Source organism: Anolis carolinensis, chromosome 2 (genome assembly GCF_035594765.1).
Source record: "Anolis carolinensis isolate JA03-04 chromosome 2, rAnoCar3.1.pri, whole genome shotgun sequence".
Lineage (NCBI taxonomy): Eukaryota > Metazoa > Chordata > Lepidosauria > Squamata > Dactyloidae > Anolis > Anolis carolinensis.
The window spans coordinates 135,729,812-135,741,969 of record NC_085842.1 but is presented as its reverse complement, the minus strand read 5'-3'; the positions used below and the strand labels follow the sequence as shown (position 1 = coordinate 135,741,969).

The 12,158-nt window shown below is 40.4% G+C and overlaps 1 protein-coding gene across 15 annotated transcripts in view; it reads left to right on the top strand.

The window, feature by feature from the left end:
• unc13d (unc-13 homolog D) overlaps positions 1–12,158 on the top strand; it is a 66,834-nt gene that overhangs the window by 23,624 nt on the left and 31,052 nt on the right. For 13 of the 15 annotated variants that reach the window (XR_010003876.1, XM_062973970.1, XM_062973961.1 and 10 more), the window contains 2 exons: positions 7,681–7,713; positions 11,119–11,226. Coding sequence is in view for 14 of the 15 variants with exons in the window: in XM_062973970.1 (XP_062830040.1) it covers positions 7,681–7,713; positions 11,119–11,226 (141 nt within the window). In the remaining variant the exon portion in view is untranslated. Of the gene's footprint in view, positions 1–1,566; positions 1,710–1,736; positions 1,981–7,680; positions 7,714–11,118; positions 11,227–12,158 lie in introns of those variants that run through there. The other 2 variants (XM_062973971.1, XM_062973960.1) reach the window with 2 other exon arrangements.

Here is a 12,158-nt window from a genome sequence, read left to right as displayed (position 1 = left end):
TCTTCCTTACTTTGCCTACACATTGTCTACTAGAAGGGAGGGTAGTTCATTGGTAGTTTTATTTGTCTTCAAGTTATAGCTGTGTCCCATTTAACCCATAATATTGTGTCTCCGGCCTCTTTGGTTCAGTGCAGTATTCTCACTAGACCAGTTAGAAAGGAGTGTTTATCCCAGTGGTTCTCAACCTGTGGATGGCCAGGTGTTTTGGCCTACAACTCCCAGAAATCCCAGCCGGTTTACCAGCTGTTTCTAACTGGTCTAGTGAGAATACTGCACTGAACCAGAGAGGCCAGAGACACAATGTTATGGGTTAAATGGGACAGCTCCTAACCTTTTAGTTAATGCATACAACTTTGCCGAATATTAAACATTTTTGGAATTTCTCTGACTGGCTTACTGGATACTCAATGTTCCTGGATGAATGGGTTGTTAATGCCATGCTGACTTTAGGTAGTTTCTCTGCATTTATTTGGAGTAACACTCTCATTTCAAGAAGTAACAGTTTTGCAGAAATTCAGTGGTTTTACTACTAGTCCATTCAATACTATTGTGGCACAACAATATCTTATTTGATTTCTAGTCAGAATAGTTGAATTAAAACAGTGTTTCTTCCAGCGGTTGGTTCACAGGCTCTCCTATATTCTGATCTATCTTGTCATTGCATTCATTTTTCTAAATAAATTCATGACTCTGAGGTTAGTAGTTTCTAGACAGCAGCTAACAATGATAGTATTGTTCATTATAAAGATATGAGAAATACCACAGTGTTGCCAAACATTTAGCAGGACTGCCAAATGCTCTGCCTCTGACCAGAATTGTAAGTCAAGACATCCTATTGCTTAAGAAATTTCAAAATTATTTAGCACTGCTATTGTGTATTTATTGGTACCTGTTTTTTAAAATTGTTTTGAAGAAGCCCTAGGTTTCCAGTTGTGCTTGAAGTGTAAGGTACTAGATAGAAAGACAGACAGACAGAGACTATGAAAGGGAAGTCATAATAATCATTCATGGAGGCCAAGTGAACAGGTCAGAGTAGGGAAGATGTTGTGTGCTCCTCTTGGCCTTTTAGCAGCAGCATTTGCGGGGACATGAGAGAAGACGCCCATATCCGGGCATCCCCTGGGCAATGTCTCTGTAGATGGCCAGTTCTCTTACAGTATGTTCTCAAGTTGCTTCTGACACTATTTTTTAAAAAAGCAACAGGATTTCTGAAGGGTAAATAATGTGTTCTGGATCGTAGTCTCACTGGAATACAATCCATCCCAAAGCCTAGTGAATGTGTGGGAGATTGGGGAAACAAGGACGGAGGTGGGGAACACATAGTAAACTAGTTATTCTGCCTCCTGCCTGTTTCATCTGCAATTCTCAGGTCTCTGGGACTGAAATGTCTCTTCTGGGGAGTGTGTGTGTGTGTGTCTCAGAATAAGAGGAGTCTCAGGATGTGTCAGGGTCTGCAAAACAGGTGAAGGGTTGCCAGGCCCAGCATCTGAGTCAGTAGAAACCAGGGAACAACAACGGCTGCAGCCTGACACTGAGGAAACTACCCCTGCAGTGCAGGACCAAGTGCCTCAGGCAAGTGGGACTCTTGAGTTAATGCAGGATCAGGAGAGCAATGAGGCAGAGTTAAGTATCCCAGAAAGACTGCAGCTGAGGACTCATGCTATTCAGCTGCATAGATCTGCCCGGCTGGCACAGAGAAGGGCCAACAGGTGAGAGCACTTGTGCTATGGAGCATGAAGAGTGGCAGTTTGGATTTGGTCTTTGCTGGGAGTAGCATTTGGAACCTGCTACAGCTTGGAGCTCTGTCAGATGGCTTCGTGTGCTGGACCTTGGCTTTGGGCTTTGGATTACATATAGTTTTGGATGTTTCTTGGGGACCTTTGGAATGGACTATTGAATACTACTTTTGGATTATCCCAGCATGGTTTGTTGTTTGAATCTACTTTGGCTTGGATCCTGGACTGACTGACGATGAGCATAGTGAGTGGCTGTTTATACTGATTGATGCTGTGCAGGGTTGCGACAAGATGAAAGTACTGTCTTCAAAATAAAATGCCACAAACACACACACACACACTGACTGCTTTGGAGTGGCGAGAAGGAAAACAAAAGAGGGGAATGAATGAGGGTGCATCTACATTGTAGAATTAATGCAGTTTAACTCTACGTCAACTGCCATGACTCAATACTACGGAAATCTGAGATTTGTAGTTTTACAAGGTCTTTAGCTGCCTCTGCTAAAGAATGCTGGTACCTCACCATACTACAGCTCCAATAATTCCATACCAATGATTCACGGCAGTCAAAGTGGCATCAAATTGTAATAGTACTATGGGTGCAGCTTGAGAGAGAAGGGAACATGTTTAGCCAGTAGTTGTATAAAAGAGAAGGAAGTAGAAAAAGATGGGGAGGGAAAGGCAGAAAAAGAGTCCTGTTTTCTCAGTGGATTGTCCTGACTGATAGAACACAGAGAAAGCCCTCACTTGCCAACCTTAAACCTCAATAGGGAGATGGCCTCACGCAAGTTTTAACATCACAAGCTATTTGGGTCTTTCAATGTGGGTTCAAGCGCCTTGCATTGAGATCAAGAGTGAATTGTCAATACCCTGTAATCCTGGGGAATTTAGACTACTGTGCACAGATTTACTCCAGGCTGTTATGAGAACTTTTTGTTATGAGGCCTTTTTTTGGGGGGGGGGGGCGTATTTGTTAGAGGGAGTGTAGAAGCGGTGGATTGTCAATGCAGCTACACTTTTTCCTTCCTGGAACAAGGCATATTTTATCCTATTAAGTTTGAAAACCAGATTCACAGACTGAGTGCAATTCTTCTATTAGTCATCCTAACTTTGTTCCGTCTGCTAACGATCCGTGGCTGTTCCAGCACGTACTGTTTTGTATAGCTGGCGATTCATCTAGCTTCTCCTGAGACTTATTTTCCAACAGAGTTTTGGCCAGTAAATTTGTTCTGAAAATAGTGAGAGAAGCCTGGCCTAAAATGAAAACACTACACCTGGCCTCTCTTCTTTTGTGCAAAGTATTGCATAGCAGTCCAATCAATTCTATTGTTTTCAAGCTGCTGATCCCAGTTTCCTGATATTACTAGTCACAGGCGGCCTCAAATTTTATTGAAATGTATGTGTTGCCATAATATCGTTTGCAATAAATGTGAAAGCCATTAGACCATTGTTTTGTAATGTCACTTTCAGATTTTCTTGAAATATATGTGTTGCCATAACATTGTGTGCAATAAATGTGAAAGCCAGTAGGTTATTGTCTTTTAATGTCATTTTCAAATTTTTGAAAGCTTTTTGAAAGTAGATTTAGGAACATCTTATTTGGAGAAAAAGGACAGCCTTTATTTATGAGACTAATGTAGAACTTTTTTGTTCCTGACTGGGATTGAGATAGATGGATAGATAGCAACAAAGTTCAGCTGTCCTGCCCTAAATACCAATCCTAGCAGTGTGGGCATAACTTTCATACTCAGTGATGAGGGGAAGAAACGGTTGTATGCCAGAACTACACCTCTTGACCATAAAACACCACACCAGCTGAGTATTATCAGCAAGCAGTTTATTTGAAGAATATATAAAAAAGCCAAGCAATAAAAAGGATTAAATGGTAAAGTCCAAAAAGGTTATTTCAATACATCAGCAATAGTTTATGTTGTGACTGCGCCTTCAGGGATTATGGTTGATGGGGATGGAATTCGAAGAGGAAGAAAAAACCCTCGTGATGAGGGTTCACTGGAGGAGTTGCGCAGGAAGCGACTTAGAGAGCTATATGGGGGATCTTCTGAGGAAGATTCCGATGGGGAGATGGATGCTGAGGAACAGGTGGTGGCTGGGGAAGCGGGCACTGAATGGGCACAGCCACCGGAGATGTCTGGGGATTTGGGGTCTATGGATACTTCTGAACCTGGGGTTTCTGCAGGAGCTGATCCCAATTGGGATGCTTGGAGAAGGGAGGATGGTTCTTTAAGTGTTCATGGGGCTAAGTGTGGGCAGGATGATTGGGACTCCGACGAATTGCTAGGTACTCCAGATCCACGAGCTCTAGCTGTGTGGAGCTCAGATTCTGAGTAGATTTGGGACACCTGGTGTTTGGGTGTGAGTGTTTGGTCACCCAGGAGGAAGGGGAATAAAATGGGAATGTTTGGCCACTGCACTTTGCGTGTGGCAAGGTGTTGCTGAGGCGCCATTGGGATCTCTGTGTTTCCATGAAGACTAGACTTGGACTATGATTTGAATCTGCTGTTATCACCTAGCTTGGCTCTCGCTGTGTCTTATCGTGGACCTGTTTTGGATGACTGCACCCTCTTCAGACCTTGGATCGGAATTTGACCTTGCTACTGCCTTCGCCCTGTGATTGATGACTACTATCGGCTTTTGACTCCTGGCTTGCTCTTTGGACACCGCTGTTATCTCCTGACCTGACCTTGGAATCCCGGACGACGTCTTTTCACCATCCTTTTGGAGCCTTCGGCTTTATCCACATTGTGGAAGCAGTCTACTGCATTCTTAGTTTGTTTGTTTGTTTCCTGACCAATTTGGTGTTTTCTTTTGGGAACTGTTCCTTTGAAAACTACAGAGCCGGCTGGCAGGGCTTGGACTCAGAAAGTGCAGTTTGTACTAAGTTTGTTTAGCTTTGTTTTTACCTGCTTGTGTTGCTGAATTATATTTTTGTTTGAACTGCTCTTGAAGCACTGATAGTGAAGTGTTTCAAGGTTTTTTCTGTGTTAACATTACTTTTTGGCTTATCTGCTGAATAAACTCTATTTTTGTTCGCTAATTGGCGTCTGACTCTTGACAGTTCATCACTTCCAAGGCACAGAAATATAACACCAGAAACAAGATTGTAAAATCCAAAAGCACAAGGCAGTTTAAATCCCAAAAGACAAGGCATAAACTTGGTAACTGGAACCAGGAAAGAATGCACTTGAATTCAAAAAGCATAACTTGACATGACAGGATCCATGAAACAAAATCCATATAGGAAACTTAAAGCATAAAAAAGCATGACTGACTTGAAACGCCAACATTGACCCCAATAAGCAACAGGCAGAGACCCTTTCTTTTAAAAAGCCTCCTGCATTGAGAAAAATGCATTTTGTTTCACTTTCTCAGCAGATAATTTATCTGGTCTTTTTTCTCAAAGGTGAACTGACCGGCGAAAGACCTGGAAACGTTCTCTTTGTTTACAAAAGTCTTACCTCGTATCTGCCAGCTTATTAACCTCTGCAGCTGCATCTGTATCCGAAGAATCTCCTTCAGAAAAGCTGCCCCTTTCAGGAATTTGGCCTTGAGGCTCTGATCTCTGCTCTGCAAAGGCCTCTGGCTGTAAGGCAGGCCTGACCAGACCATCATCCCCATTGCAATCAGACACAAGCCCAGGCCCAGAATCCTCATTGTTATCAGGCACTAACACAGGTGACACATACTGAACTACAACAGAAACTCAGTTTGTGTTCAGTTTCTTTTCAGGACCAAGACAGACCGACATTAAACAAGACAGTGTTGTACCTTTCTTTGAGGTCTGCCTTTAATGTTTTGGTACATATAATAACACCAGAGCTAGTACAAGAAGGTGTTCTATTTATACACTGGGCTTTCAAAGTTGACTGTTTTTTCAAAATTGGCTTCAGAATTGGCTCTTCTTCCCACACCATTCACACTAGCTTGGGGAATGCAAGGGAGGTCATTCCTCAGATATCTGACTCTGGCCCCACAGCATAAGCTACATCTCTCTGCCAAATACCAGGGCTAGGTCTGTTGGAAATGACAACCTTTACATGTAACAATAGAATTTATATGGATTGACCAGCTACTGAATTATTTTGGAATTGATGAACAAAAACCAATTAAAGTTTATGAAGATGATCAGAGCTGTATTAAATTCAGTTAAAGCAAAAAGATTATGTTACAAACAAAGCACATCAGGATTAAGTACCATGACCTAAGCGAACTCGTGGAAGAGGGGATGATCAAGATGATCTATTGTCCAAGCAAAGATATGATAACAGATATTTTAACAAAGCCTTTTGAAAAGAGACGTTTTAAGACCTATGTGTCAAAATAGGACTAGTGATCGGCTTGATCAGTTGAGAAGGGCTGTTGGAAATGACAAGCTTCTTAAAGCCTTCTCTAGTTATGTTGTGTATCTATGATCCTGTTGCTTACCATTTCCTGGTATGCAGCTTCCTTAACTCAATGGTCCCTGAGAAGTTATAAAAGGGACTGCAGACCACATGATCATTACAGACAGACTAGCAGACAACAGACTACTGCAGACCTCAGATCATACACTTGCTTGCTGTTTTGCTCTAAGAGATGTCCTGGCCGGATGGCACAGAAAATTATCTCAAACATATCTGAAACTGGACTGATAAGTTTTGCACCTGTGTAAGATGAATGCATAAAGATTGTAAGTAAACAAAATGTTATTTTTATTAAAGTCATTTTTTGTCTCCTGAGTGTATGATATAAAACAAGTTGTTTCATGGGAGAGTATAATTTTTGTGGGGCACTGAAAAGCACTTCTGAAGTGCTGCTGTTTTTTATGCACTTGCAAAATCTCTGTTTTTCTAACCGTTCAGAGATAATAGGTTATTCAATCTAACAACTGGAACCATTGGCCAGCATAATTATTTCTGGCTGAATACCATAAGAGAAGATTCTATCCTAAAGGGTTTTTGGCTATTCTCTGAAAGGTCATGCTTTGCTAAAAAATAATGATCGCTAAAAAGTGTTTTTCCAAAAAGTTATGAATGCCATTTTCCAAAAAGGTCTACATAACATCCAGTCAAATGTTTATCATACAGCAATTCCATAGATGCTGCCATTTTCCGATAAAACATAGATGCTGACAGTGGAAGGGCAAAATATCAGCAGAGTGTAATGGCATCTGGGAGACCTGCACCCAATACTTTAAATAAACCCAAACCTTCCCAAGCTTTAGATTTTAACTAAAGGACATTGTTTATTGATTGCAACATATGATACATAAATTGATTATAAGCATGTTTGTAAAAATGGAGACAAAAGAAAATGATATGTGCATTAGAGCAATACATGCGGAAGATGCAAAGATTTATGTGTTGATTTAACGAATGCCAAGAACGATGACAAAATCTGAAGCAGTCTTATAATACTGTACATGGGAATATTGATGATGGTGACATCCATGGTTTGTTTTGAGCTGCTATCAAGTCAACTTCAACTTATGTTGACCTTGTGAATGATAAACCACCAAGTGACCCTCTCCTCAACAACCCTGGTCAGGTCTTGCAGGGCCATGGCTTCCTTGTTTGAATCCATTCATCTATAATGTGATCTTTTTTCTTACTACCAGCTACCTTAGCAAATGTTACTGTCTTTTCTTGTGAGTCATGTCCTCTCATGATATGTCTGCTGAATAATCTATTGGACTGTTTTTGGAAGAAACCTGTTGTTTAGTTTATGTTTTTTTTAAAAAATCTAGGATATTGTGAATGTCATCATTAATATACTATATTCAAAATTCTTGGTAAAGGAGGTACTTCGAGGACAAGGAGATTGGTACAGAAGGCGGTATTTTTTTTACATGTTCATAACCACCATAGGAATTGTATAAAATGAATTACAGGGATGAACACAAATCTGTTTTTAGTTTTCAGTATATTTTTTTCTTGTTTCCCCATAGATGGACCTGTCTCATAAATTCACTAGGAAAGAGGTAAGACTCCTAATGTTCATTCTTTTCAGTAATGAAAGACCAGACAAAGTCCCTTCTGATGCACCATGTACAGGCAGCCCCTGAGTTGCAAACATCTGATTTGCAAATGACTCATAGTTAAGAATAGGGGTGAGACAACAGGAAATGAAAGAAATCTACCACTAAAAAGGGAAATTCGCTCCTGAAAGAGTTATCATGGGGAAAAGATGCCTCCATTGAAGCTTTCTCACCAATCCTTGTTCCCACAACAAGCCACATTTTAAAAAATCCTACCATCACAGGGACAGAAAGTGTGGTGAAAGCGTCTGAAAGGAGCACAGACACCAAAACAAACACCATAGGGGTGTCAACCCTTCCCTATGCTATCCAAAACTAAACAATAGATTTTTTTGCTGGGGTTCATTTAAAAAAATGTACCTGTTCTGACTTACATATAAATTCAGCCTAAGAACAAATCTACAGAACCCATCTCATTTGTCATTTGTTGGTTTTTCACAGAAGCCTATCTAGATGCCTCGAGAAAGCCAACAAGTTTTTTTTGTGTGTCAGGAGTGACTTGAGAAACTACAAATTGCTTCTGGTGTGTGAGAATTAGCCGTCTGCAAGGACATTGCCCAGGGGACGCCTGGATGTTTTGATGTTTTTACCATCCTTGTGAGAGGCTTCTCTCATGTCCCCGCATGGAGCTGGAGCTGATAGAGGGAGCTCATCTGTACTCTCCCTGGGCTGGATTCAAACCTGGCAGCCTTCAGGTTAGCCACCCAACCTTCACGTCACAAGGCTTTAACTCACTGCACCACCAGGGGCTCCAAGTATCACCACATGAAAGCAACACAGTGCCTAATAACAAAAATGCACTTTTTTGAACTGGGGAGCTCCATTTAGGCCTTGGATTATCTCCATTTATTTGTCCAATCCCCATAGAAAGCCATGTTGCTGCCTTCACATTTTATGGCAACAATTGTCATGACATAACTTTGCATTGTATGAAATGATTTTTTTGGTGTTTTTCCCTTGTCAATTTCAATGGATAAACACTTACTGTGAGATTTTTTTTTACACAAAATGGAACAAGTTGTAATCTTTGGGCAATCTGCATAATGTTTTGTGAAATAAAGTAGAAAATACATCTGTGCCTGTTATAAAATCAGCAGTGGATTGTTTCAACAGATGGAAATTAGGAAAGCTGGAAATAACTGGCCCGAAATATTTGCTGCCTGAAGCAAAAAACAACATGGCAGCTCCCAATTATTCTGTGTACAGAAGCCAGTTTCAACCAGTTGAATTTCCCTCCTCTCTACCTAAGGAAAGGCTAGTTCAGGAGATGCAGGACTGACTCTGTGACCAGATGGCTCTGTCCTCTAACAGGGAGAGAATGGTCCAGAGGCACAGGGTAAGTGATCTTTAGGTTGCAGCCCCTCATTTTGCCAAACAGTAGGCAATGAATGACCGGTCCTGGCCATTCTTCTTTCACTCCAGTTCCGCCTGGCACTGGATGAGTTAATCTCCCATATCATCTGCTTCTCTCATCTCTAGCCAAACCACAGTAGCTTCTTCTCTCCTTGCTGTGGTTTACTTAGATGTGGTTGAAGAACAGATCCAGAGATTGTTTAGCAACTGCAATACTGCACCTTTCTCCAGTCCTGGAAAAGAGGGAAAGGGTCTATCTGTAGAATGAATGCAGTTTGGCACCCTTTTAATTGCCATGGCTCACGAAATCCTGAGAGTTGTAATTTGGTGAAGCACCAGTAAATTTTGATGGAGAAGGCTAAACACCTTTAAAACTACAATTTCCATGATTCCATAGCAAGAAGTTGTGCCAGTTAAGTGGCACTGAACTACATTAATTATGAGACAATCTTATTTATTTATTTTTATGTATTTGTTGCATTTCTATGCCACCGTTCTCTGGAGTGGGAGTAATTATGTCAAGAGACCAGTTACAATTTGCAAAATTCATTATATGTCCATGTCTCTTATATTAAATTAAATGTAAATCGCAATTTAAAATGTATATTGAGCTAAATTAACTTACATGATTATAAAATAGGACTTCCCTTGCACCTATTAAATCAATCTGCAGGGACTCTAAAGTGTCTTCAGTGCCTGGTAACTGATAGCTCACAGGACAAGAGGCAAGGCTGTTCCGGTTTTTTTTTTTCTCATGAGCGTTAAGGACATCCTTATCATGATAATTCTACAGCAAACGGGAAGCTACTTGAGTTTTACAGAAGATGATAGGCTTGCTTTAGGGTTACCATAAGTCTCAAATGATTTGAAAGCATACAACAACAACATTCTGCCTCTCACACTGTAAACTATTTGTTGCCAGGCATGAGCTTCAAAAACACCCCTTTTACAATTCCTGTGGGTAGGTTTCCAAGTTGCAATGTTAAGTAGTACTCTGTAATTCTATAAGTTTCTTTATGTTCAATATGAATTTTAAATTGAAACAATGTATATGTAATGTCATATAAGGCAAAGGCACATGTACATATAACCAATACAAAGTGTATCTTACCTCTTGATGCAATTACTGTTACAGTAGAGTCTCACTTATCCAAGCCTCGCTTATCCAAGCCTCTGGATTATCCAAGCCATTTTTGTAGTCAATGTTTTCAATATATCGTGATATTTTGGTGCTAAATTCATAAATACAGTAATTACAACATAACATTACTGCATATTAAACTACTTTTTCTGTCAAATTTGTTGTATAACATGATGTTTTGGTGCTTCATTTGTAAAATCATAACCTAATTTGATGTTTAATAGGCCTTTCCTTAATCTCTCCTTATTATCCAAGATATTCGCTTATCCAAGCTTCTGCCGGCCCGTTTAGCTTGGATAAGTGAGACTCTACTATTGTTCCTTTTCTTGTAAGACTCTAGAAGGCCATACAAATACTTTTGAGTCCAAAACTTGGCAGGCTGATTTCAATAATAAAATAATCTTAATTTTCTTAATTCTGAGATTTAGAATGCATCTACTCTGAAGAATTAATGCAGTTTGACATCACTTCCACTTCCATGGCTTAATGCTATAGGATCATGGCAGGCATGTAGTCTACTCCATCAAAGAGTGCTGGTGCTTCACCAAACTATAGCTCCCTGGATTGAGACATGGTAGTTAAAGTGAGGTCAAATTGCATTAATTTAATGGTGTCTCCTTTTTAAAATACATCTGTTAGATCAGTGGTTCTCAACCTGTGGGTCCCCCAACTCCCAGAAACCCCAGCCAGTTTACCAGCTGTTAGGATTTCTGGGAGTTGAAGGCCAAAACATCTGGGCACCCACAGGTTGAGAACCACTGCCTTGGATCAACAGATCCACACAATGTACAATAGACATTAATTTGCATGGTGCCAACTTGGTTCTTGTGCTCATCTCCTAATGTCTGTTGCAGCTCACCCTGCTGTATGAAGAAGTCCTTTACACCATTCTTCACCGTTTGGGCAAACCAGATCCAAACCATGTGGCTGATCCAGATGAACTGTATGCATATGTGCAGAAGGTCAGACTTCAATCAAATTCATCCTCATCATTGTATTACTCTAAATCTAACGTTACTCTTTATTTTGTATTAATTTCCTCTACTGGCATCTCTCACACCCGTTGTTTGACTTGCTTCATCTTTCCTGCTCTTTCCCAAGCAGCATCCCAAGACATGCTATTATTCTTTGTTGCCTGGGCATCATGAGATTCCTATGGGTCCCCAGTCAAAGAGGAAGTACAAGTGAGGCCTCATCTACATTGACCATTTAATACAATTGAAAGTTGGCTTCAAATTGCAGTTGCCAGACAACAAGCTTCACAAAAACATGTGAAAGAAGGTCCTTGTGCACTCACCATCCAGGCTTCAAATGGGTTCCAGTATTTCCTATGTAATAATCTGCACAGCAAGATGGGTCCTTAGTCAGGCAAAAAACAGAAAACAATAGTGTAGGAAAAAGTTATCATCCCTTTGTGATTTCATTCATGCTACCTAACACCCCAAAAATGCAACTGAAAGGCTGAAAGGAAAACCTTGAATTGAGACTATTCTACACGCCTTCTTTTCACCACATTGCTTTTGTCATGTACTGTTCATGTTAAACTATTGTCTCAACTGGTTTTGTGTGACTCTTGTAGTTTGCAACCTCATGACTGTGTTATAGAACTCTCTAAGGTGGGTTTTTTGTGTGCAGAGAGGACATAAAGGGCACTAAAAAGGACACCTCAGCAAAGTAGCTGATGTCTGTAGAGAAGGAAGTATGTCTGGATACACTATCAATATATCTGAAAAACAATATTTTAAATTTGATCCAAAACATTCAAAGAGGAGAAAATACATACCGTATTTTGCAAGAGATATGTAAGCAGTTGTGGTAAGACACCAAGTGGCCACCGATAAAACTGCAACACGAGATATTCTCAAGAGTTTTCCATTTACAGTATCTGCAGAAG